This window comes from Malaclemys terrapin, chromosome 10, assembly GCF_027887155.1.
Source record: "Malaclemys terrapin pileata isolate rMalTer1 chromosome 10, rMalTer1.hap1, whole genome shotgun sequence".
Classification (NCBI taxonomy): Eukaryota; Metazoa; Chordata; order Testudines; family Emydidae; genus Malaclemys; species Malaclemys terrapin.
Genome location: NC_071514.1, coordinates 49,471,093 through 49,498,681, shown reverse-complemented (window position 1 = coordinate 49,498,681; position 27,589 = coordinate 49,471,093). Strand labels below are relative to the sequence as shown.

General features: G+C 44.7%; 1 protein-coding gene across 1 annotated transcript; it reads left to right on the top strand.

Moving 5' to 3' along the window:
* The first annotated feature begins 913 nt into the window (after window positions 1-913).
* On the top strand, window positions 914-26,947 carry ATP6V0C (ATPase H+ transporting V0 subunit c). The gene is made up of 3 exons (XM_054042927.1): window positions 914-1,234; window positions 24,196-24,379; window positions 26,107-26,947. Exons 1-3 carry the CDS (start codon window positions 1,162-1,164, stop codon window positions 26,309-26,311), a joined length of 462 nt encoding a protein of 153 aa, XP_053898902.1. The 5' UTR covers window positions 914-1,161; the 3' UTR covers window positions 26,312-26,947.
* Window positions 26,948-27,589: the final 642 nt, after the last annotated feature.

Genomic DNA, 27,589 nt, shown 5'->3' with positions numbered 1-27,589 from the left:
TTTATTTTTCAAATATTCTCTAATAAAATTTAAATCTGTTCTGTTCATTCCCTCTGGGGCACCTGGCATTGGCCACTATCAGCAGACAGGATACTGAGCTAGATTAGGGTGACCAGATGTCCCGATTTTATAGGGACAGTCCCGATTTTTGGGTCTTTTTCTTTTATAGGTTTCTGTTACCCCCCACCCTGTCTCAATTTTTCACATTTGCTGTCTGGTCACCCTAAGCTAGATAGACCATTGATCTGACCCAGCATGGCCGCTCTTATGACTACAAGGTGCCCAGCAGACTGTCATTTATACATGTAATAATGACAGTGTTTACTCCACTTTTCTACATGCTCAGCAGCCCAGCAGTTCTAGCCCCCACCCCCAGGCCTCTGGAGCATCCTGCTGTCCAAGAAAGAGCTGGGGATTCTGGGCGCTGGCCTAGGCAATTGCCCCGTGCGCTGCACTTGCTCTAACGTAAGTCACTACCCTCCCCCCGCTCCCTGAGCCCCAAGACACCCCCACTCCACAGTCTTTATCTCTTCGCAAATCCAAGAGAGGAGGGGCTTGCTGTGCTGGACACGCCCCATATGTTAATGTGCGCTGAATCACGCTCAGCTGTGGCCGACGCGGCGGACCCTTTGCCGGGAGGAAGTGAAGTGGGGAGTGGACTAAACCATCTGCGCAAGGAAGAAGAGGGAAAGCGATATTCAGATCCTCTCTCACGCCGCTTGGAGACCGACGGATGGGATCTGTTTGGTTTGCAGCGGGGAATAATATGCGTGACGGTGTTATAGGCTGGGGAATAGTGTTTGCATGTCCATGAGTGAGGCGTGAAACCCACCTGGCTGTGAGTGGTCTGATCCCCGAGGGGCGGGGGAAGGAGGGAACGCCGGCGGGCGGGTCACGTGACCGGTCGGCGGCAGCCATTTTGTCCTGCGGTGGTTGGGTATTTAGAGCGCAGTGTCCGTAGGCAGCGCACGTCAGTAGGCACCCAGCCGAGTGCCTGTGCTGCCACCGCTTCCTGCATCCGACTCCTTCAGCTCGGCTTGTGCCCCGACCCCGTCCCAAAGCGGCCTCCGCAGTTTTGGCGCTGAGAATTGTCTGAGGAGCCGGAGCCCCGAGGCAGAAGGAGACCGTCAGCTCCCCGCAGCGCGCAAGCACCGCCCAGCCATGTCCGAAGACGCTCCCGCGTACGCCTCCTTCTTCGCCGTGATGGGCGCCTCTGCCGCAATGGTCTTCAGCGGTGAGACCCCCGGCTCCTTCCCTTCCCGAGCTGTCGGCGGTCCGGGGGCGAGAGTTGCTTTCCCTCGCTGGGGGGTTGCGTGGTGCTGGAGGAGCCTGCGCCCTTACCCGGGGGGAGTGGGAGACTCTTTCTGGCCCTCGGGCGGGGGCGAAGACGTATTAACCCCGCGATGGTGTATAGGGGAGGCTTGCGCTTCCGGGACCTGGGGAGTGGCAACTGAAGGGCGGAGGGTGTTAGCAGAGGACTTGCTGTTCCACCGTGCTTTGGGGGTGGAGGTCGGGCTCGCCCCTGGCTGTCCCTTTTGACCGCGCTTTGCGATCGTCTTGGGGCAGCGCCGCCCGCTGGGGAGCTGACACTTCGGGGTGTCTGGGAGATAGGAGCGGCTCCACCGCAAGGCAGCCAGGATGCCGCTGTCCGCTCCACGGGCATGGCATGGGCGGGGGTGGCCTATTCGCTGGGTTTTCGGGTTGTTACGGCGGGGGCGGACCCCGCTGAGCCTGCAGTTCCCGTCGCTTGTTGCGGCTCCCCCTACCGAAACTTTTCGGCTCTCTCCGCCTGCTGCCGCCAACCCTTCCCAGCTGCTCCATCCGGGCTACCGGGGGCGCTCGGAAGCTTCCGGAGGGAGGGGTCTCCAGGGTGAGACGCAGAGGGTCTGTAAGGCTGGCGTCACTAGGGAGACAACTGGCGGAGGAGCCCCCGGCTGATCACCTGACTGCAGGGAGGGTGTGGGGGGTGGTAGGAAAGAATTGTGCATGGCAAAGAGCCTAAAGCGGATGGCCTGAGCTAGCTTAACCATCTTCCTAGGGTACTTGGTACAGGTGCTCTCCTGAGAGGGCTTTTCCTAGCAAATGTGCTGTAAGGACAATGCTGCTGTGAATTGGGGGGGCTGTTTCCATATGGCTGAATAGGTGTCCACATTTCTGACCAATAGAAGCCTTGCAGAGAGGGAGCATGTAAGTGGTTGATCTACAATAGCTGGTCTCTCCAATTCAGGAGACCAGGGCAAATATTTACCACTTACTGTAAATCTGAGTAATGAGCAACCCTGGCTACCAAGAAAACAGGACCATTTTGAGTGAGTTTCTGACTTAGTGAGTGACCCCAGAGCTGTTGGTGGATACAGGGTCATATGACTACTACTACCCTGTTTCCCCGAAAATAAGACATCCTCCGAAAATAAGGCCTACTTACAGTTTTGCCTCTCGTTGTAATATAAGGCATCCCCCCGATAATAAGACCTCCCCGATAATAAGGCATCCACCGATAATAAGGCATTTTTCATTTCTGAAAAATAAGACATCCCCTGAAAATAAGACCTAGCGCATCTTTGGGAGCAAAAATTAATATAAGACACTGTCTTATTTTCGGGGAAACAGGGTAAGTGTTGTCTCAGGCTTATGAAGCTATGGTCACCTTTAACAAGTAACTTAAATTCCATCCAACCTAAATGATGTAAATTTAGATCACTTTCTTAAGGATATGGATTAACTTTCGCTGTTAATACTTGACAGACTAAACTTTGACAAATTCTAAAAATAATAGTATAATTAATGGAGATATCCATCTCCTAGAACTGGAAGGGACCTTGAAAGGTCATCAAGTCCAGCCCCCTGCCTTCACTAGCAGGATCAAGTACTGATTTTGCCCCAGATCCCTAAGTGGCCCCCACAAGGATTGAACTCCCAACCCTGGGTTTAGCAGGCCAATGCTCAAACCACTGAGCTATCCCCCTATAAATGTCAGTATAAATGTAAACCTTGGTTAACCAACTAGCTCTTCTGAGATGTGGTCTTCAGTCCAATGAATTGGATGTGTTAATCATAACATTAAGCAAATATGTCACTGACACCTTCTAGGAACCTTCTTCTTCTTGTAGAATAAAAAGCTTTGTGGAACGTTCTTTCACTTCATATATGGGGAAAATCTAAAGGAAACCACTTTCAGCCACTAAACTCAAAGCAGTGAATCCTTCACAGGCTTTGCACAATCACCCAGTCCTTCATTGTACTCGATACACAAAGGACTACATTGGTGCAATACTGACTTGTGTTTGAAAAGGCTGGATTTAGTTCTGTTAAGTAAAACTGTAAATATGGCAAAGGCCACTGACAAAATAGTATGTAAACAATTGCATTACTACTTCAACTTTTCCCAGCCATGACTAGCCATTTTTACTCCAATGTCTGGCACTTGCAAGATACACAAGTCATCCTTGTTTAGTTCAAAATATATGCAGATATTCCTTAAGTAGGCAGGTGAATTAACCTCTTTTAAAATGAAGATCATTACACAAGCAGAAACTAGCAAGCCTCTCCATACTTCCATTTGTAGATGAGTGCCTCCAAAAATCTTTAGATAAAATTATGCTTGGAAGGATTAGGTTTTTATTTTTAGATGTCAAACATAAGTTTCACTGTGTACACAAATGGACAAAATTCCATTGATTGAAACTTAGGCAAAGTGGGAGATGCTGCTTGAGAACGTCCTACTTCATTTAAAAATATTAACTGTCTATTTTGACATGATTTGTTAAAGGTTATAAAGCTAACTTTTTGCATTTCATGTGCTGCCATTAAATTCTGACCCCCCCACCCCAACTTTGTACAACTGAATTTAAATCAATAAAAATGCTTAAGTATCTGTTGCAGCTCTTCTGCAATGTACACTGGGCAACTCATTCCTTATTTGGTCACCAACACAACATGATCTGGATATTAAACACCTAGGTCTCTGCTGTACCAGTAGGCTTGTGGAAGATCAGCCTGCTGGATGGGAGGATTTTTGGTATAAAGTCCAAAATGTCATACCTACACTTGCAAGCAGTAGACAGAGATCTTTATTGATTAGGTGGTGTCCTTTAGTTTCCCCTATTGGCTACTTTCATGGGTTCTGCACGTAGATGCTATTCTCTGCAGTAGAGTGTTATGATGTAGATCAGTGGTCACCAACTGGTCAATCACAATCTCCAACAGCACAGTGGGGCTGCCGCTAAAATAGGCTCCCTGCCTGCCCTGGCCCCACACTGTTCCTGGAAGTGGCCAGTGTGGCCCTGGGGGGAGGGGGCAGAGGTCTCCTTCTGTGTGCTGCCCCTGCCTGCAAGCACTGACCCTGCAGCTCCTGTGGGCCAGGAACAGGGAGCTGTGGCCAATGGGAGCTGTGGGGTCAGTGCTTGCAGAGGGGCAGTGCACAGAGCCATGTGCTGGCCCCCCCGACCCCAGGGCTGCAGTGACATGTTGCTCCCTTCTGGGAGCAGCATGAGCCTGGATAGGCAGGGAGCCTGCCTTAGCGGCAGCCACACTGCATCACTGACCAGGAGCCCCAGGAGGGAAGTGCTGCCCGGTAGAAAGCTGCATCCCAGCCCTGAGCCCCCTCCCAGAGCCAGCACCCCAAACCAGCCCCGAGCCCTCTCCTGCACTCAAACTGGAGCCCTCCCAGAGCTTGCACCACTCACCCCCTCCACCCCTGCCCCATGCTCAGTCCAGAGCCCCTCCCACAGTGAACCCCTCAGCTCCAGCCCAGAGCCCATACCCCACCCTCTGCCCCAGCCCAGTGAAAGTGAATGAGGGTGGAGGAGTGAGTGGGGTGGGGCCTTAGGGAAGGGGTGGGGTAGATTTTGGGTTGCCCTTAAATTCAAAAAGTGATCTTGGGTGTAAAAAGGTTGGAGATTACTGATGTAGATGGTTGGTATTGCTCTTCAGTCATTGCTGAGAAAGTGCTGGAGCATAGACTTAAGTTGCCTGCAGGACAGGGTGGGCCAGTAGGTCATCGCCAAGTCTTGAATGCTGTTGTCTGGATCAGCAGTGATAGTCCTGTTAAGGCAGTGGGGGAGGGATAGCTCAGTGGTTTGAGCATTGGCCTGCTAAACCCAGGGTTGTGAGTTCAATCCTTGAGGGGGGTCACTTAGGGATCTGGGGCAAAAACAAGTACTTGGTCCTGCTAGTGAAGGCAGGGGGCTGGACTCAATGACCTTTCAGGGTCCCTTCCAGTTCTGAGAGGTATATCTGTTTTTTATTATTAATGTACTACAGTCTTGGGTATATAGAAGCAACTCTGCCCACAGTCAGACTCCTGCATAATATAGCTCTAGATGGCTGTCTAACCCTCATCTGCCAGAGGATGGCTTATAAGGCTGGAGGAGGAAAATGGTGGGCATGTGGTCTTTCCTTGAGAAAGAAACTGAATTGGGATGAAGAGGATTTCACGAATTTGAATAAACAGAAGGTGGTGGTCTTAACAGCTTGGATAGCCAAACCCTACCAAGTGTTCAGATTCATTTGAAAACCCAATGACCTACCTTTTTAAACCATTGGCACCCATTTTGGAAGAGTAGGTGGTTCTGTTGAGTTGGAAGGAATTGAGCCCCTAACACTACTCAACCTGTGCTTATGCTGCTGAAGTACAACAATGGTGGAAGGCTTCGTTCTGTCTCTATAGTAAATCCACCCCCAGTAGAACCTGTTACAAACTGACCTGTCACCCACACACCTCATTTGGAACCTGATGTATGCAATCAGGCAGCAGCAGAGGCCAAAAAAGCAAATACAGTACAGTAAAGTTTAATGTAAACTACTTAAACATTTTTTTGAAAAGGTAAGGAAACTGTTTCTCTGCTTGTTTCATTTAAATTGACAGTATTATGCAGAAGAAAAATGCTGTTTCAAAGCTTTATTGAGTCAATGTTCATTTGTAAACGCTTGAAAGAACAACCATAACATGGTGTTCAGAGTTGCATATAACCTCCATTCCCAAGAGGTTTGTAACTGTGAGGTTCTAGTGTAGCTATGATGACAGAACTCTTGCATAGACACCCAGGTCAATGGTAAGGCTTAGGTGGTGAGAGAAGCTTTTAAGCTTACGCAGAGCTCTTCTTTGGGTCATTCTGTGTAAGCTCAAAAACTTGTCTCTGTTGGACCAACTTCTGTTGGTGAGAGAGATTACCTCAACCACCCTGTCTCACCAATTCAGGGGTGGGCAGACTTTTTGGCCTGAGGGCCACATCTGGAAATAGAAATTGTATGGCAGGCCATGAATGCTCACAAAATTGGGGTTGGGGTGCAGGTGAGGGTTCCAGGGTGGGGTTGGGGATGAGGGGTTTAGGGGGCTCTGGACTGGGATCAAGGGGTTTGGAGAATGGGAGGAGGATCAGGGCTGGGGCATGGGGTGTGGAGGAGGCTTGAGGTAAGCGCTGCTGGGAGCCTGCGCCCAAGTGACTGCATGCTGCGCCATCAGCAGGCACTGCCTCTGCAATGGGAGCTGCAGGGGCGGCGCTTGGGGCAGAGGCCCCTGGCTGCCCCTACATGTAGGAGCCAGTGCGGGGGCCATGTGGCTGTGTTGTATTTCTAGAAAGCACACCAGATGTTTTTCAGGGGAAAGGGCGATACACTGCATTTATTGAGAATACAGCAGTTAATATATGCTTTTCAGTCTCTCTCGCTCATGCACACAGTCCTGCCAGTCGATGTTTATAGTTTGATCCAGACTCTGGACTGCTATCTAGTGGCCAGCCAGATTGGTTGCAGAGGGAGCTCTGTTGGTCGCGATCCAATGCTCCTGGAGTTGTGGCAAGACGAACCCAAAGTTCCATGGCAAAGTACCCTGTCCTTTTTCTCTGAAGTCAATGGATTTTGCTGTGTCATTTATGACTGGTTACTCCTTAATTGGTATCTTTTTGATGTTAACACTTCCAAGCACTTCAGAGAGGCTCATCCTGTCCTGGTTTCGATTTAATCAATCATCTTGTCTTTAGGGGTGCCAGCCTCCACCACAGGGTGGTCGATCTGCCCTTCCTCAATTATGGATGTGCGTTGATGGTTCTCTTCACTCCTCTTTTCTTCACCATCTGACTTTGCCTTCAGACCTTATCTTTTCCTGATGCATACACTCCTCATTCACACAAAGTCTTTTAGAGACCTTCAAGGGTATACAAACAGCAGTGTTTTATGTTGAGCAAAAAAGACATTGTAAATTAAACCTTAATAAATATTATGACCAAAACAGTTCACATGGGGGCCCAGGCCTTCAACATGCCTCTAATCTCATTAATATAGACACAATACAAGATCCTGTCTTACTAACTAAACCTTAAAACAAAGAAATCTATATTTAACTAGAGGGTCTAATTCCTAATGCATATAGGAAACAAGACCCCATCTTTTATACAACTTCACCTAAAAGAGGGTGACCATAATCAGCCCTAAGGATTGTTCTGGTCTGTCCCTGCCTTAACATCCGTACAGACATTGGCAGTCTGTCAGATGCATTTCTACCAATGTCCTAGAGGGTCATTCCTTTCTGCTATTCAGAAAGGGTGGCTGGCAGGATGATCAGATCATACATTAATACATACTACATTATAACAGTCAATCATAACCTCTTATACAAATATAAAATCCTTGTCCTACAGCTGCTTCTGGGAGCCACAGGGCACAGCACCCAGTCCTGTTCCCCGGCTGGAGTGCTAGAGGGGGTCAAGCAGGAGACCCTGCTCCCCAGCGGGAGCTTGAGGGCCAGAATAAAACACCTGGTGTGGCTGGATTCGGCCCACGGGCCATAGTTTGCTGACTCTACTTGAATTGTTTCACTTTTACACTTCAGCTCACTAGATATGCCTCAACACCCTTCAAGTAACTTGTTAATGCCTAATGTTTGTATCCTGAATGCTAGATACCTACTGCAGGAAGATGATATTGTGGCATTGAGCTCTTCACTTTTACATAATGACTGCGTCTTGAAACCTGCTCTTGATGTGTGAGCATATACAACTGAAGTGAAGGAGTACTAGAGACTATCTGGCTGTGAACTAGTCCTGTCAACAGATTAAAGGGATTACTTTTTGTGAAGACTAGTAATATTTTATTACATCTGATGAAGCTTTATATGAATGAGTCCTAAAGCTAACAAATTCATACTACTGTTAGTTCCCTTCTTTAAGAGATTGGTAAACTAGGCTCTGGAAAGCTGCAATCATTTTATACAGACTTAGGCTGGGCATAGATTTGTCACTCATTCAGAGTTACTTTTCTAGTTCCATGTTTGCTTCTGAACTGCTGGTCGTCAGCTGAGTCTTGCTGACATTCCTGTCAATTCAGGGTACACAGACAGCTCCCCGAGTTATGTAAACCCAACATGTGCAAATCAGAGTTTACGGAACTTTTTCCGTAAGCTAGAAATGGTTGGGTTTTTTTTTTTTTTTTTTTTTGGCATAATGGTTGGAGATGTGCAAAATTAGAGTTATGCAAGGCATTCCGAAATGGAACGCTTGCATAAATTGGGGAGCATCTGTACTAAATGAGGCAATATCTTGTTCATTTGTGATCTGTTACTGAACATGCAGACTTAAAGTTAGCATTAAAATTGACAATGTCATGTAGCACTTCTAACTGGGATGTAGCACTACAGTATGTTCCAGTGCTTCTTGCCTAAGCGTTAATTGTTTCAAAATAAACTGATTTTAGAGGTGAGAAGCTACCAAGCCTCTCTGGGGAGGGAGGTGATGGCTTTAAGACTCTGCATAAAGAACATCTGAGCTCCGTGGCAATTAATGTAGTAGACTTGCTATGTTACACAACTCTTTTAAAGTCATACATTTCTAACTTGAATAAGTCTTGTGTACTGTTTTTTGTGAGGCTTGTATTTCAGAGACTTTTTATTAATAAAAAAAAAAGTTCAAGGCTTGTTCTGTCCTGGCAGGCTTGATGTGGAAACAGTATTGCATATAGTCTTTTGTTTTGGGTTTGAACACTGATTTCTGATTATAGTAAATAGCTAGCAGAACTTGTTTTGGTCAGCTAATACTGTGGTGGCCACTAGCCGCATCTGACAGGCTACTGTGACCTTGATGTATTTGGATATCTTAAGACTGCTTACTTAGTGGTCAAATCTAAATTTCTTGTGGTTTAAATAGCTTCCCCCTCCCCCCTGTTTCCAGTCTGTAAAATGTGTGGGTGGCTAAATGTCAGATGCTGTTGAGTGGTCAAATTCTATAATCCTTTCCATGTTCTGACTCCTACAGCACATCCTTACCCATCAGAAAATGAAATAGAGGGTTGGTTGGTTTCAAGACCAAATGGTCTGCTTCTGCATTTAATCAGTGGAGACTTCACATTGGAGGGTTGCTGTGTTAAGAGTTATTGGGAGTCTCAAACACTTTCAACCCTGATCATAATTTAAGGCCATAATCCTAGATGCAGTTTCACTTAATCTCCTGAATTTGTCCTAAAACAGGATCATGCTTTTGTTAGACTGCAAGCAGATGGAAGATTTCTGATGGCGGAAATACTGCTTTGCTATATCTCAGAAATGGCAGATGGCTAGTCTTGTGCATGTTGGTTCCTTTTATCATTGCTGCAAGACTTGTATCAAACAAGGGCCCATTTACAGAATTTCTCTGCCTGTTGGGTTCTTTCACTACCATAAATTCATAGCATCTATGGACTGCCTTGGAATTATTTTCACACTTGATAGCTAAATTTAAATGACTCTGCCTGACTAACGGTGTGTGTGGTCCCCCCCTCCACCCTCAGGCTCACATTAGAACTTATCTTAGTATTGCCACCAACTCAGAATCCTAGAAATGCAGGGCTGGAAGAGACCTCCAGAGGGTCACTTAGTTCAGTCTCCTGCACTGAGGTAGGACCAAGTAAACCTAGACCATCCCCAATGTTTAACTGTTTAAAAACCTCCAATGATAGGGATTCCACAACTACCCTTATAATTATAAAGTTTTTTCCTAACATTTAACCTAAATCTTCCTTGCTGTGGATTAAGCTAATTACTGCTTCTCCTATCTTCGGTGGATACGGGGAACAATTTATCACTATCCTTGTTGACATCCAATTAACATATTGGAATCCAAATCTGGAGATTTCCATTACTTCAGATTGCATCTGAAGAAGTGAGGTTCTGACCCTCGAAAGCTTATGCTCCCAGTACTTCTGTTAGTCTCAAAGGTGCCACAGGACCCTCTGTTGCATATTGGAAGACTCATTCTTTTCTTCTCTTCTCTCCCCCCCCCCCCCCCAATTTCTTGGGACTAAACATACCTAGTTTTTAAGCTTTCCTCATGGGTTAGGTTTTCTAAATCTTCTCTCATTTTTGTAGTTCTTCTCTGGGATGTCTCCAGTTTGAGCTTCAAGGAAGATCTGGATACCATATTCTAGGTGCGGCCTTTCTGGTGCTGAGTAGAACAGGACAGTTAGGTTAATAAATCCTAGAATGATATAGCCTCTTACACAATTGCATCACATTGTTGATCACAAGTTGCATGAGTCCACCATAACCCCCAGATTCAAGAGTTCAGCAGTATTTCATGCTATCCCCAGTTATCCACCATATTGTATTTGTGCATTTGATATTTTTCTTTCCTTTCTAATTGTAGTACTTTACCACTTGCTTTTATTGAATTTCATCTTGTTGATTTCAGTCTGATTCTCTGACTTGTCAAGGGCACTTTGAATTATAATCACTTTGGGGAGTAAAATTAGAACCTCTTCAAGATCAGTGTCATCTGCAGATTTTATAAGCATACTCTCCACTCCATTATCCAAGTCAGTAATGACAATGTTGAATATACTGCACCCAGGACAGACCTCTACAGGACTGTACTGCCCCTCCACCCCCCTCGGTTATATATCAATAGTTTGCTATCATTTGAGTATGATTTTGCAACCACCCTATAGTATCATCTAGAAAGATGAAGTTACTTCACTAGTTACATTGAGACTGTCATGTGGGACTGTGAAAGCCTTAATAAAATCAGTATCACATCTACAGCTTCCCCATCCACTGCCTTCCAGTATCCTGTCAAAGAAGGAAATCAGGGTGTCTTGGTATGACTGTTCTCGACTTGATCATGTTGCTTACGAACCTATTTCATGTTTCCTACTGTCCATTGTCCTTATCAGTCAAGTGAAACTGATCATGGGTTTTCACTCTGATCATTTTGAAGTGATACTCGTATGGACCCATCACTGTAGTATCTGAGCAACTGATGAAGTCTCTTCCTCCCTTGTCTGTACAGATGAACTGGATTAGTCTGTGGAAGTACTGCAAGTGGGTGTAACTTTTAGAATATTGTTTCTATGGGGAGGATCCTCTAAAGCAGACCAACCTGGGAAAAGTTGAATCCACTCAAAGTAAGATGACTTTGGACTGAACATGGGCATTGGTTCACACCAATTAGAAGTGAATTTACAGTACAGAAATGTGTAACTACTGTAGGAAAACTGAGATTGAAGGAATGGGTCTCATGTCTAGTTCTGAATAAGCTATGGCTGGTGGTAAGCTTCATAGTCTACATCAGGGTGGGCAAACTTCAGCCCACAGGCTGGATCTGGTCCACTAGTTGTTTTAAGCTGGCCCTCAAGCTCCTGCTGGGGAGCAGGGTCTAGGGCTTGCCATGCTCCAGCCAGAAGTAACAGCATGGCCCCCCTCCAACTCCTACGTGCACCAATGGCCCCGTCTGCACACCAATGACACCCCAGTGGGAGCTGCGGACGGGGCAGCGTGCAGAGCCACCTGGCCGTGCCTCTATATAGGAGCTGGAGAAGGGATATGCCACTGCTTCTGGGAGCCACTTGAAGTAAGCGCTGCCCAGTGCCTGCACCCCGAGCCTCTCCCCAACCCCCTGCCCCAGCCCTGATACCCCTCCCATCCTCTGAACTCCTTGGTCCCAGCCCAGAGCACTCTCCTGCACCCCAAACTCCTTATCCCCATAGCCCTCCTCCCCCCAGCCCAGAGGCCCCCTACACCCTGATCTCCTCATTTCTGGCCCATCCCCAAAGGCTTCACCCCCTTCCACACCCCAACCCCAATTTTGTGAGCGTTCATGGCCCACCATACAATTTCTAATCTCAGATGTGGCCCTTGGGCCAAAAAGTTTGCCTACCCCTGGTCTCCAAGTCTAGATGAAAGATCTTACACTTTGCTCTTCCCTGAGGGGGAGCAGAATGCCAGACAAATGGCTTCATGATGGCCTGTGTTACTTAGTAGATGGGCTGCTGTCCTGTACCAGGTACAAGCTGTGAGTCTGCAGGATTGTCAAGGGAAATTTCCAAAGAAGGAAACAGCAAAAGGATCCAGCATCTGACTTAACATACTTCATGGTAGCATATGAAAGTTTAAAAAATTGGGGGGGCCAGTATAATTGGGGCAGCCCGTTTCTGAGACTTGGCTTTAGTTTCTCTTTACCTCATCTGTTGTGTTCAAGTTTACTCCTATGGTGTAACCCTTAAAGCTTTTACCATACCCTGTCTCAGCACTTCCAAGCAGGGCTTTGGAGAGGAGCCTGGAGCAGCTCCAGGGCAGGGGAGCTGCAGGTTTTTGCCTGGAGCTGGAGCACCGCTCCAAAGCCCTGCTTTCAAGCTTATGGTAAATCACATGAGCCACCAAGTAAGCTGTAAAATGCCAGCCCCACTAGAATTTATGCTTTCTTACTAGTTGTGTTGTGTGCATGTTGGATAGGACCATACAGTTGCTATTCCTGAAATGGGAGAGAACTTTGCTTTAAAACACTAACTGGAGCAAGGCATGGTTGCTAGTTTAAAGTCTCTGAGTTGTAAGATTATAGTTACACTACTGTTTTAATTTGTTACTAATGGCATTTACTAAGTGTGCACTGAATCCAAATGATCTGTTGCTTATGACTTTGAATAACTTAATTTAAATACCAGAACAGGGACTGAGGATCTAAATTACTCTGTTTCCAAAATTGAGATTCATATGGAGATACTTCCTTGAACCTAGCTACTGTCCAGTAACAAGACAATATATTCAAGATACCATATCTGCAGGATTCTCACTCTAGTCTCTTCTCCTGGGCAGAAATCCAAAATTCTAAGCAGTACCTCTTCAAACACAACACTCTGGCCTTCAGAGGTGAGGGGCCTTGAGATTGCTACTCAAAGGCAGACTAAGGCCCTCTCCTAGTCCACTCAACTCAGGCTTTTTTAGATGTTTGTGCCCTTGGCAAACTTATTAGAGAACCATGTTTAGAACTCTGAACAGCCTAGGACTTAAGTCAGTCCTTTAGTTTAAAAAAAAAAAAAAAAAAAAAAAAAAGATTCCCTCTTTCTCCTCCCCACCCCATGCTTGCCTCTCCTAACTTCTTCCTTTGAGACAAGTTACTTGTTCTCCATGAGTGAGAATCCTGTATAAAGGGCCTTCAACTGAGTAGAGAGGGGAACATGACGTCTTGTCTTTCTGAAAAGGGGGGGGGTCGATTTAAGATACGCAAATTCAGCTACATGAATAGCATAGCTGAATTCGAAGTATCGCAGCCGACTTACCCCACTGTAGATGGTGGCAAAATCGACCTCTGTGGCTTCCCGTCGACGGCGCTTACTCCACCAGCAGAGGTGGGAGTAAGAGCGTCGATTCAGGGATCGATTGTCACGTCCCGACAGGATGCGATAAATCGATCCTCGAGAGGTCGATTTCTACCCACCGATTCAGGCGGGTAGTGTAGACCTAGCCTAAGAAATAGCAGATGAAATACTGGATAGAGAGGTGTCTGAGGGTGGAGGCTTGCTTGCTTAGTGTGTGGTAAGTGAGGGCCTTTCCCACACTATTGCTCACACATCATGCTTGACTTGATAAGTCTGACTGCCTTTAAATAGAAACTGAGTGTTCACTGACTCTAGTTTAGAAGTAACTAAGTCTGTCACAGATTCCATGACTTCTGCACCCTCCACTGCTGGGCCAGTCTTGGGCCCCCACACATGCTGCCAACCCCCCCACACACACACACACACCCTCCCCAGCAGCAGAGTTTGGGTGTGTGAGGGGGCAGGGGATTGTGGCACAGCACAGGATGGGATGAGGCAGGCTCTGGGTGGTGCTTATGTGGGGGACTCCCAAGAAGCAGCTGTTACACCCCCAAAGGCCCCCTTTCTTTTAGGGTTTTTTTGAGGCGGCAGATCAGTATTGTATGTTAACGCTGTTGCAGGCATTGCAAAGTATTTTGGGAAGTGTTAAGTGTGTGTGTGTGTGTGTGGTGTTTGTTCCGCAGGTTGCAAGAGGGAGGAAGAGAGCAGAAAACAGGTTAACTTAATGCTTTAGCTAGCTTAGTTTAAACATAAGACATGGCCCCAGTTTAAGGTTACGGTGCTCCCCAGAAGCAGCAACAATGACATCCCCTCACTCAGCTGCTAGGTGGAGGCATAGCCAGGCAGCTCTGCATGCTGCCTTTGTCCAGGGCACTGCCCCTGCAGCTCCCATTGACCAGAGACCACCTTGCCCCCTACCACACCCAAACTCTGTGCCCCTCCCCTCCCCCCTCCGCAGCAGCAGGGCCAGGTAGGGAGCCTGCCAACACTAGTGGAGGTCCCAGCCCCCCTCCCCAGCACCTGCAGGGCCCCCAAGCAGCCCCCCAAGTTTTAATCACCAGTGTTTTTAGTATGACTGGTCAGGGGCCATGAATTTTTGTTTACTGCCCATGACTCATGTGACTTACTAAAAATACCCATGACTAAAATGTAGCCTTAGTTACAAGCAACTGGCTTCCACTTCCCTCAGTACTTCAAGGGGGAACTAGTGTGTGTTGCACTCATACTACATTTGAGAAACTCTTTTTAAAACAAAAGTAAATGCAGCAATCTGATTTTATCTAAACCTTGTTAGAGCAAAGGTTGTGATAAATGAGACATCAGGCTTCCAGCATTTTGTGGAAACAAGTCTTCACTTGTAGTCTAACTTACCTACTTACAGGCAGACTACATACTGTCCTAAGCATTCAGGCCTTTGACTGTCAAATCCTTTCCTAGACCCACTTATGATGTAAAACAACCCAAATGTGAAGTGGGATCCCTTCCCTCTAAGTCTCAATATATAAACTGTAATCCAAGTTTGCCTCAGTTGAGTTCCATATGTAGCTTTCATTCCAGAGTCCTGACGAAAATCCTTCATCAAAGAACATAAGTGTGCTCTTGCCTTCCAATGAGCTATTTTGGGGAAAATCTTAATTAGCACTGCTCTTACAAACACTCAAGATTTCTTTACACGTTCTAAAGAAATGAGGTTTCTTCTGGTCTGATTAAATGAGGAACTTGAGACTTGATGACTAGTGGTGGACAGAAGTAAACTGCGGAGTATTGTAATTAGGTCTGATCACATGTTTATACATTAGCAACTCAACTTGCATCCATATTCTGTCCAGGAGAGTAGTCAGTAAGCCTGACTGATGAGAGATATTGCAGCTCTGAGAATTACGGTATTACTACTATAGCTCTGTACAGTTTGTAGCCTATTTACCCATTAGCCTGGACTTCAACTTTTAAATAAGATAATTTAATATAAAACTTCTAAATGGCTGCCTGCCATGGAATTGCTCTTCAATTCACCTCAAACTTGGAGCATTTTGGGGTCTGAGTCCTGAAATCTTGAGAAGTATCTTTAGATCTCTTGACCTAAAACTCAAAATGGTTGCTTAATTGAACAAGTGAGTAGAATGTGTTTGGGATGGCTGGTCTGGCTATGTAATTGGAATTTGTGGTGACTGGCTCCTAATCTTCAAAGTCTGAACATCCTTGCTGAACTTCAAGGTGTGAAGTCTCTTATGCTTCCAGGTGGCCTGTACTGACTATCTCAAACTCTGCAAAATTGAACCTCTTCCACAGATCAATAGAGGCTACCTGTATAAATTCACTGAAGTCTTCAGCAGATCAGGTGAAAAGACTCGAGTCTCAGGCTAGATTCAAACTTCATGTAGCATTAACATGGGATGCAACTAACATTATGGTGACTTCATTTGCACAGTTGGTGAAGAATCAAATGTCTTCTGACCACTTCCCAGAACTGCAAAGTTCTGCAATTCAAACTTAAACTAGTTAAGGTTGTTTGTACAACCTTAATGCAGAGATAATCCTTCCACTTCATACTGCTTATGCTTTCAGTATGGTCTTGCTGTGAATAATTGAACAAGTCACAATGGCCATCTGCAGTCTGATTCTCCAACTACCTAGCTGAATATCTCATCCACCCAAAAGTATACAGCACTTGTAATAGCCACAATGAGATCCCTTAATCACTTGAAATAGTTTTTTAAATATTGGATTATATCTTGTCTGTGAAACTAAGCCAGGACTTTCCTGGCCATAAATATGGATTCAGACTTACGACTTCTTTGCAAGTCACTTTAAGCCCTTGATGTATAACAAGGGCTGATGGGTTCTGCCCCCCCCCCCCCCCCCCCGTGCAACTTTCCCTGGTGTTGAAGATACAGAGGGATATTTGTGTGATCTCAATTAGCAATGGATCAGAAGCTGTGAAAAGCTTCCTTTTCTTAACTAGTCACTGAAGTTCTAAAGTAGGACTAAAAATACCTTCTTCCACCCCACCCCACCCCCAATTGCTGGAATCATTCAGAGTTCTTGACTTGACAAGTTCAAATCCTCTTCCAATATAGCCAGGACCTGAATTTCTAATCTAAAACTCTCAGGAATACCCTTCTTGCATATGCATCAAAAAGCAAATGGCACAGACCACTCCCCTGGCCATGAATCATAAAAGGTGATATGCAGATTGTCTTAATCTGGCCCTAGGCCTGCTACAGCATGGCAGGGAGATGAGGTAAGGCTGTCTCATGGGATAGCCATGCCCATTTGGAGTGGCAGAGGCTCCTTCCAAAGATGCAAGGACAGCAATATGGGACCACCTTTCATCAGGAGCGGCAAGGATGGCAACTGAGTGCCCCCACCAAAAGTAGGGGTAGCAGCAGGGATGTCCCAGATACCTACTCTAGAGCCAAGGTGCTGAGGTAGGCTGGATCTTCTGCACTTCAGCTGCTACACAGTCCTGCCAGGATGGCATTGGCAGGGGCAGAGGTTCCAATCCATCTCAATGGAAGGGAAGTATTGGTCTCCCCCACTCCCTCAGTGCTATCATCTCCATCAATCTGCAGACCTCAGCAAACACTGCTGCATCAATTAGGTCTCACTGCAAAGGCTGGAAGACTTAGAAATGAGAGCTAAAATTTGGAGATTTGAGTGACTTCAGGGCAATGCCTAAGGCCCTAGATCTTGAAGTACCTCTAATATTTAACTTTTACCCTAACATCTTTCTACCCCTCAGCATTCCTGACCAGTGTCCACACTGTGTGGATAATGCAGTGTGACTTTCTTTCTTACCTTATTCTGCTTTAGAACTCTGGCTTTGCCCAACCCTTCCCTGAAGTCTTAGCCCTGTAAAAAGTCTGCAGCAACAGATGAGTTGGCTATGAGAACTGAACTAAGCAGTTGACAAAGTTGTGTTGCAAAACTAGTTTCCAGAAAGAGAAACATTGCCAAACTGTTCAAATACGGAAATGTTCTAAATAGATCCTCAGACTTGTAGGAACAGAAAGGCATATTTGGCTGTCCACTGTGAATTCTTCCTCATTCCCAGAAGCTACACTTTCCTGCAGAAGATGCAAAAAGTCTGTCCAGGCCAGACTCTTCCCCCCGCGCCCCCCCCCCCCCAAATGTTGCTTTTATATAGTTCTTGCTTTCCCCTATTTGTGGACTTGTCATACAGCAATAGGAGGAACTCTTCCTAAAAACTTAAAAAAAAAAAAAAAAAAAAAAAAATTCCTACTTTAATCTCCCTGGGAAGACTGGAGGAGGAAGGTATAGAAAAAGGAACTAGAAAACTGACAGTTCCTCTAAACTTAATCCTAGTTTCAGAGTAACAGCCGTGTTAGTCTGTATCCGCAAAAAGAAGAACAGGAGTACTTGTGGCACCTTAGAGACTAACAAATTTGTTAGTCTCTAAGGTGCCACAAGTACTCCTGTTCTTCTTTTTAATCCTAGTTATGTGCCTGTCAGATATGGTACAATTTACAGTAATTACTTTCACTTCTAGATTCAATACTCTGGGGTTGCAAACAGCTGCAGGAAACAGTTATCTGATTTTAAAATGCAGACTTCCTCTAATGGCTCACACCAAGCAGTGAAAAAACCTAGTGCAGGTAGAACTTATTCCATCTCAAATGGGTAGGAGGGGGAAAAATTTCAATATTGCATCTTACCATAGGTGCAGATTCATGGATGCTCTGGGGCAGGAGCACCCACAGGGGAAAAAATGGTGGGTGCTGAGCACCCACTGGCAGGCCCTGCGGATCAGCACTTCCCACTCTGGCCCCACACCACCTGCCTGCCACAATTAGCTGTTTTGTGGCATGCAGGAAGCTTTGGAGGTGAGGGGGGCAGAGCAGGGACATGGAGGGGGTGAGAAGAGGTGGAAGGGTGGGGCCTGGGGTAGAGCCAGGGTCACGCACCCCCCCCCAGCACATTGGAAAGTCAGCGCCTGTATGTCTCGCTTCTAAAATATCTTTGCTACTAGTTGACTCTCAGTAGGTCTAGGGCCCCAAATTTCATTAATCTGTCCCAGTAAAGGCCTGGGGGTCAGTCTGCCTGCAAAAAGCACTTTAAGCAGTTGTAAATAAATTATCTAATCAACCTGAAACAACTGCTGTACACTGAGTGATATTTGGGCAACTTGTGTCCTGCATTAAAGCACCAGCTTGCAAGTGGCGTGTACAGTTTTACAGCGGTAATAATTTTGTAATGGATCTACTAAATCTGGTCACTTGTGTTCCCTATTCTGGATTAGCTTTGACCCACTCCAGAATCTTTCAAAGACTTGAATGGTTAGACAAAGTTTGACCCCAGCTTGCAGTCCAAGCATAGCCCGCCCCCCCCCCCCCCCCCCCCCCCATTAATTGGCTTAATCGTTGCTGAATCAGTTGAGCCAATGCTGAGTGACTTGGAAGCTGTCCAGGATGTTTCTCCTGCATACAGATTCTTTCAGTATACAGAAGGATGGACCACTCTTACAACTTGAGTATCATTCCAAAGTAAACTTTGATGACCAATATTCTGGAGAAGTTGGAACTCTTGGCTAAGCTGTGCTTTTGCCTTCCTGCTGGAATTGTGCACTGCATTGCAGAAAACATAATTGGACTTCTGCAAGATCAGCACATTCTCAGCCACTGTGTGGCTTAAGAAACTCAGTGGGAAGTCTTGACTAGTAAGCTAGTGAGCGTATCTGCACAACTTTAGTACTCCCTTTCTGCAATCCCATATAAAAGGGTGTTCGGACCAAGTGGAATTCACCCAAGAGTTCTGAAGGAACTCAAATATTCTGCAGTTTCATCTCTCTGGTATGTAACCTGTCACTTAAACCAGCTTCTGTACTAGATGACTGGAGGATAGCTAATATACTGCTGTTTTTATTTAAAAAAGTCTCCAGAGGCAAGCATGGCAATTAGACTGTAAGTCTAACTTCAGTACCAGGGAGACTGGTTGAAACTATAGTAAGGAACAGAATCATCAGAGATAGATCAACACATGTTGGTGAGTCCATGTGGCTTTTGTAAAAGGAAATCATGCCTCAGCCTATTAGAATTCTTTGAGGGTCTCAGCAAGCTTTGATCCAGTTGATATAGTACTTGGATTGTCAAAAATCCTTTGACAGGGTCCCCCATCAAAGGCTCTTAAGCAAAGTAAGCTGTCATGGAATAAGAAGGAAGGGCTCATAGTAATTGGTTGAGGCAGGAAACAAAGGGTAGGAATAAATGGTCCATTTTCACAATGGAGAGCAAAATAGGGTCCCCCAAGGAGCTGTAACAGGACCTGTACTTTACTCTTGTCCAGATCTAGGACTGTTGAAAACAGTGATCTTAAGGGGTAAACAAAGCTTGCAGGTGATACATCTGCTCAATGTTAGCTTTGACTGCTACTACAATCCTAGGAACCACTAGGAAAGGAATAGATAAGACAATCATTATACTAGTGTATAAATCCACAGTACACCCACATTATGAATAGGGCAACCAGCATGGCATGCTCTATGTCAAGATATATTAAAATTGCAAAAGGTGCAGAGAAGAGCAACAATGATTAGGGGTATGGAAGTTGTTTTTTGTACAAGGGGAGATTAAAGACTGGAACTGTTCCCCTTAGAAAATCGACTAAGGGGGGGAATATGATGTCTATAACTATGTGGAAAACTAATCGGGAAACATTTACCCTTTCACACAATACAAAAATCAGGTCCCCCAATGAGGTTAGTAAACAGCAGACTTAAAACAAATGTAAGGAAGAACTTCAACCAATGCACAGTCAACTCGTGGAACTCATTGCCAGGGGATGTTGTGAAGGCCAAAAATGTAGCTAGTGGGGTTTTTTTTATAAACATAAGTCTATGAAGAATATGTCCATCAGTGGCTATTAGCCAAGATGTTCAGGGACACAACCCTATGCTCTACGTCTCAACCTCTGATGTCCAGAAGCTAAGACTAGGGGATGGATCACTTGATAACTACCTTGTTCTGTTCACTCCCTCTGAAGCACTGGCCACTGTCAGGATACTGGGCTAGCTGGACCATTGGTCTGACCTAATATAGCTGTTCTTACTTTCTCAGTCTCAGCAGAAAGTTGTGCCATCTCCTAAGGCATGCCAAAATCAGAATCCAGTTTTGAATACACTAAACTAAATACTCTAGCTTACTACATCCTACCAGTGTAGAATTTTCCTATTACCAGCCAAGGGCTGATTAAATCTAAACCCCTTATCCATCTATAACTACAGTAGCAAGAAACTGACTAGTTCCTGTCCATATAACTAAAAAACCATGCCTTTCAAAAGCACAACTTCATACAATAACATGCTTAAATACTCACATGAGAGGATTCTTTAGTACTTCTGTGATTACAAGAATATGGCATGTTAACTGATCTTGTTAGCAGGTTGAAACTAACAGAAACCTTCGACTCCCTATCAGTGCTTCTCTTCTCTATGCTCCTGCAAAATAGCTACCCCAAAGTATTTTCATTGGGGGGGCGGGGCAGGAATGTATCCTAAAATCATAACACAGCGTGGTTCTAGAAATGCATTAATTTTAAGGCTCTTGGATTGTATCCTAAGGCAACTAGAAACCTAGTGGTGTAATTATGGTTTGAAGCAAAAACCTATTACACCTATGCCTGGGTAGGGGAAGGTCAGAATTTACATGTCTGAGTCTGATAAGTAACTAGTTACAATATTGCTGACTTTTTGCATAAAAAACAAATGTTAAGAAGTGGTGGTATAGCTGTCTGGGTCTATCAGGAACCAACAATCATAAATTCAAAGGTCAGTTACACTATAGGATCAAATGGTCCCAAGCTTTATAATGCAGGCCATAGAACTTCCCCAAAATTACTAGAGCATATCTTTTTAGGATAGTATCTAAATCTTGGACTCAATGCCCAGCAAGACTCAAGGTTCATCTTATAGCCTGCCTAGAACACTTCTAGGAGTATTGATGCGTGCTAAACCAAGAATGTCAAATGCAGTGATGAGGAATTTGGAAGCAAAGGCTGAACAAGTTAATAATGTCTAGGTGCCTGGTGTTTTCCTAATCAAACTTCAGGTTGGCCTCTAAGAGCTGGATTATAGTATCTTTCTGAGTTTGCTGGTAGAAGGCACAAACTTAGTTGAGACTGTTAGGGCCAATTCCTTTTGGATATTACATAATTAAACTTGGCATTGTTTGAAGTTGTAGGTTATGCCTTACAGACTGTAAAAGATGGTATGAACCAAATTACTGTAGACTACATGGACTCTTCAAAACTAGATCTTTAACAAGACCACTCCTTTGTCAACTTGTATACTTACCATGATAAATTCAGCCCAGGGCTTCAGTTGACATTTCTGTAATTTGTAAGAAATGATATTGCAAAGAATAAAGTAGAACTTCTAATGACAAATGTGAAAGATGTTCTTGTAACAACTCACTGGCCTTCTTGAAGTATTGAACCACTCTACAGCATAGCTGTTGCCTAAACCTGCCGCTACACTGAAGCATGAAGAATTTCACTAAAGTACCAGCTCTCTAAAGGTAGAAAAGGACTTTATTTGAAATCCTTTATTCAGAAGCTCTGTAGTACTGAGATCACAATGTCCTGAGAAGCTCCTATGTTAGTTTGTCAAGAGTCAACAAAAAGCTGGAGTGTGGGGAGGCCTAACCCAGAATCATGGACTTACCAAGGCACTAAGTGAATACCAGGAAGATGTCCCATATTTGCATCTTATTACCCCATGAGTTGTTTTTTTGAATAACTATTTGCACTTAATAGAACAGCAGTAAAAAGAACCAACAGCTGTCAGCACCTGACAAGGAAGAGATGTAAGGCAACCTGAATCAGTCAGGGAATTTTAAATAGTGAACAGTTACCTAGACAGCAACTGTTTCTTGTTTGTAAACAGCATGGGATTCCTACAAGCCTCTGTACAAATAGCCTGCTGTTGCAGACACTTGCTCTATAACAGTTTCTCACTTCAAGAGGAAACCATAAAAATCCTTACACTTCTAAGCACAACTGTGCTTCAGTTGCATCAGCCTGTGTAAACACTTGTAGTGCAGTTTCAGGTCTCTGAACAGATGTCTCTGGGGCAATGCAGATAACACCCTGACTTGCAGGAAGCTTCCCCTTAGCAGAGATCCAGATCATCATACTTGGGCAAGTTTTAAAATTGAGTGCAATAGTCTAATGTGAATTAGCTAAGTTAACTTTCCTGCAGTGTGGGTTGGACTCTTCAATTGTATGCACTGTTGAAACATCTGAAGACTACTCCTCTGTAAAGGAGAAATATGATATGGCAGTTGTAAAAAGCAACAGAGGGTCCTGTGGCACCTTTACGCTCCAATACTTCTGTTAGTCTTATTCTTTCGTGGGTGAATGCCCACTTCATCAGACACAAGTAATGGAAATTTCTAGAGGCAGGTATAAATCAGTATGGCGATAACTAGGTTAGGTCAATCAGGGAGGGTGAGGTGCTCTGCTAGCAGTTGAGGTGTGAACACTAAGGGAGGAGAGACTGCTTCTGTAGTTGGATAGCCATTCACAGTCTTTGTTTAATCCTGATCTGATGGTGTCAAATTTGCAAATGAACTGGAACTCAGCAGTTTCGCTTTGGAGTCTGGTCCTGAAGTTTTTTGCTGTAAGATGGCTACCTTTACATCTGCTATTGTGTGGCCAGGGAGGTTGAAGTGTTCTCCTACAGGTTTTTGTGTATTGCCATTCCTGATATCTGACTTGTGTCCATTTATCCTCTTGCACAGTGACTGTCCAGTTTGGCCAATGTACATAGCAGAAGGGCATTGCTGGCACATGATGGCATATATAACATTGGTGGATGTGCAGGTGAATGAGCTGGTGATGTTGTAGCTGATCGGGGTGTCTACAAAGTCTTCAAGCCATAAAGCTACACGGGATACTTTTTAGTATGCCTCTGGCATTAATCTTAAGTGCCTTCCTAGACACACTTAAGTAATTATAGATGTGTAGCACCTGTAACTTCTTCCTATGCCCTTCTACTGAAACCTCATCCTAACCTGTTTAACCATCAGGTTTCAATGACCATACAGTGAGGTCTGAGATTTACTGCTGGTTGTTAACTCAACACATGCTCAATTGTAGTTGCTGGGAGACTTAATTCACTGTCATTGCTTGGGGTGAAGGCTGGTAGCCTGACTAAATGCACTGTGGAGGAGACATTGATTCAAACCTTAGGCATGGTGATGTCCTAATTCTAGAGATGCTAAGTTAAACAGTAAATCAAAGGGAACAGAACACTGATTATGCCTATGTTTGAGCCAGTGCCCTGTAACTAGACCATCCTAAATGTAGGAAATAGCAGTTTCCAGATAACAGCCTTCTGTCCCAAGCATATGCTAACTAGCCTTATAGCCTAGCTACAGTGTGTTGGGTAGAACAGGCTCAATTTGGAAGAACTCTAATCTTACTGTTGCCTTGAGCAAGTCATTCCTACTTCAGCATTCCCCACCAAATGGGAGATCAGGGAAATATTTGAAGTTGGTGCCTGTTTACCTACTAGCAAAGCCCTGTGCAACTTAACAGGGTACAATAGCCTAGAAAACCATGCTCTCATAAGTGAATATGGTCTAGTAGGGATACCACTAACATTGTTTTCCTCTCTTCCAGCTTTGGGAGCTGCTTATGGAACAGCAAAGAGTGGCACAGGTATTGCAGCCATGTCTGTCATGAGGCCTGAACTGATCATGAAGTCAATCATCCCTGTTGTCATGGCGGGTATTATAGCTATCTATGGCCTGGTAGTGGCAGTCCTTATTGCCAACTCCCTTGCACCTGGCATCACACTATTCAAGTAAGTTTTTGCTACACCTGTCAATAGCAGTGTTGGGAGTGTTAACCTGAAACTCTTGACCCTGGTCAAATGACTAGGTACCACTTAAACACTACTGCAGAGAAGCCACTTACTATGGAGTACTTGGAATCTGTGGTGATATGGGCAATGAAGTACCTAGAGAGCATTTTATAGGTATAGAATAGCTTGTAATCCTGTAACAATTGGGTCCAAAGTTCAGATCCACTTTCCACTGTCCTATTAGGAACTCAGTCCATCATACAAAATGGAGAGCTTCAATACATGGTCAGACAACCTTGCCATTCTATTTCTCCATCTATTACTGGCATTTAAAGCTGTCCCACTATGGCCCATAAGCAGTTCAAGAAAGGGGTCATCAGACAGTGAGAGGAACTTAAACAGTCCCTGTTTATGGTACAGCTCCTGATTGAACAAAGACTGTTTAAAATCCATACCCTTTACAAGGTGTGCTAACTTAATTAGGCTGGTCAAATATGCAAAATTTGAGCTTTGGTATGCACCAGTTACCCAGGAGACATTTGTGAATAATTCAAGTTACTGCTTATTTCAGAGCATGCCAGCATGTTGGCAAATCCTTTAGCTATGCTAACCTCAACAGTTGCCTTTTTGCACCTGGAGCAATCTCAGGAAGCTTGGAAGAGACTGGATTTTAGAAGGGCTGGAACTAGCCTAAGACTTGGAAGCCTGCAATAATAACTGAAAGCCCTAAAGGACTGGCTTAATGTGGCAGTAACACCTGTAATTCTGTAACTTCCTAAAATGTCTGTCCTACTAAGGACCACTAAAATCTGTCTTAATCCTAACTGGGTAACACAAGCGGACAGATCTTCAGATACTGAAATGAAGGCATGTCCCCTATCAAGTGGCAACTCTTCTGCCCTAACAAATTAGGAATCTGTTTAAGCACTCTTAGTTTGGGAAACCATCTCTATGCAAGTTAATGAGGGACTGGCAGTCCTCAACTGTCCAGTGTGATAGTGTTTAAACTCCTTGATTCTAGAAATGACTGCATCACAATGCAGGAGTTACTGTGCTATGCTGTCCATCAGCAGTAGAAAGTGAAATTATGCTCTACCTTTATTCTTGGGAGTAGGGAGTTGGCTATGCCAGGTGTCCTGACAAATAGAATTACAACTTTTTCTCTGAATTGTTCTATCTGCAGCACAGTATGGCAAACACTTATATTGGAATAGAACTTAATACCAAAATGACTCCTTACAGTACACATTAGCTGTGCATGTGTTTTCTAGGCAGTTATAGTTGCCAGAGCCTTGAATGTTTAATGGACAGTCTGATTCTTACATAGCTTCATTTGCTACCAGTATTTGGAACTGACTGACTAAATTACTAATGCTCTTTCAGAAGCATGCTTCCAGATAGTGTATGGGCTTGATGTCCTGTCAGGGTCTGCACGCACCCAAAAAAAAAACGCCTGAACATGAGATTCCCAATTATGTTAAACATCCGTCATCTTCCAAGACTACACCCACATGTGTAGTGGGAGACAAAGCTAGGTGTACAGTTGGGAAGTTCCCCGCTGAGGTTGTGATGGAATATCTATCCCTTTAGGAGGGTGTGGTTCCCCCTTCAAAAGTGGTGGTGGAAGTGCTGTATCTACAGAGAAATGGCAGTTACCTTTTTTGACCCAGCCCTTGAACTTGAGATTTATCATTCATCACTAAACGTGTCTCATCCTTGATCTGCAGGAGCTTCCTTCAGCTGGGTGCTGGCTTGAGTGTGGGCCTCAGTGGTCTGGCTGCTGGCTTTGCCATTGGCATTGTGGGTGATGCAGGCGTACGGGGGACAGCGCAGCAGCCCAGGTTATTCGTGGGAATGATCCTGATCTTGATCTTCGCTGAAGTCTTGGGTCTCTATGGCCTCATTGTTGCCCTGATCCTTTCCACAAAGTAAACACCACAGAGTATGATGTAAAGAATTAAACAAACAAACCCACATTTAAAACAAACAAGCTCCAGAATGAAAATGGTCTCTCAACAATGTGTACAGTTGTCTTAATTTGGTAGTGGATCTCTTGTAAATGCGCAATGAATGTTAGTGACTTGTCTGTCCTGTGTATACTTCAATATTAAACTGGATGGGCTGCCCAAAACCTGCTTCAGGGTTTGGCATGACCTATGTGCAACTTTCCACCCATTTGCCATTTAGAGTACTTTTATGTATAAATAGGAACTAGAAATGTAATTTTTTTCTCTTCACTGGATGTTTATTTATGAAAGACTTGACATGTTCATACATTATGGAGCAAGAATTTTCAATTTCCCATGCTATATAAATCATATATGTAGATTATTGCACTGTGGGGTTAATTGTAAGTGCAGAGAATTCCTTGGATGTAACTCGATTCTAAAGATTGCTATAGTGTCCTGGTATTGGAGTGTGAGAATTGTTTTGTCTTTTACTTATACAGCAAATGTCCAACACTCCCATGTTTCCAGTAGTAAAATTTATGCTCTGGCATCAGTCGTGCTCCCAGTGTTGGATTTTGCAGTTATACAATGTTTCCAAATAAAAACTTCCTCCACTACACTACTGTAGCAGATCTTGTGGCTTATTTTTTTAAATCATGTGAAACAGGCCTGCACTCCACCTCCTAGACATCTTCCCCTACCCCCAAACAGTGTCTGAATCATGGGAGTGCAGGCAGGATTCCAATACAATTGAGCATATAGTAATGGAAGAGTTAATGCTGCAGTGCATCAAATAAAGCTTGTACATGAAAGGAGCAATATGTCCTATTACCGAGGATAATGAGCTCTTACCTAATGGCTGGGCACTCTGAAAGCACTGGGCCAGAGCAATGCTTCATGCACTCAGTCCTTCCAGCCTGCTGCATATTAAGTCAGAGCTAACAGGATGTTGTGTGCTGAAGGCCCAGTTTCACAGTGCCATTGTTAGGTCATAGCTGTGGCTTACTTGGTGCAGGTGCAATGGAAAAGGTGCAGGACTAGCCCTAATTAACAATTGATACATCCCTCTACTTCCCAGTGTGCAAGCTACTTAAATTTAGCTTTTCTGCTGTAAACCTGAGCCTAAAAATGGATAATAAAACACAGTACATGCCAAGAGAACAAAATTGTCTGTGCTTGAGTTCTCTCAAAACAAACTTAACAGAGGGAGGCAATAGCCCTTAAACAGACTATCCATGGTTCAGTCCCTGCTTTGTAGAAA

Bases quoted from the DNA above. Each gene is read 5' to 3' on its own strand.
- ATP6V0C (XM_054042927.1), top strand. From the start codon at position 1,162: ATGTCCGAAGACGCTCCCGCGTACGCCTCCTTCTTCGCCGTGATGGGC. The intron at 1,235-24,195 runs GTGAGACCCCCG...CCTCTCTTCCAG, and splicing joins TGCCGCAATGGTCTTCAGCG to CTTTGGGAGCTGCTTATGGA. The intron at 24,380-26,106 runs GTAAGTTTTTGC...CTTGATCTGCAG, and splicing joins CCTGGCATCACACTATTCAA to GAGCTTCCTTCAGCTGGGTG.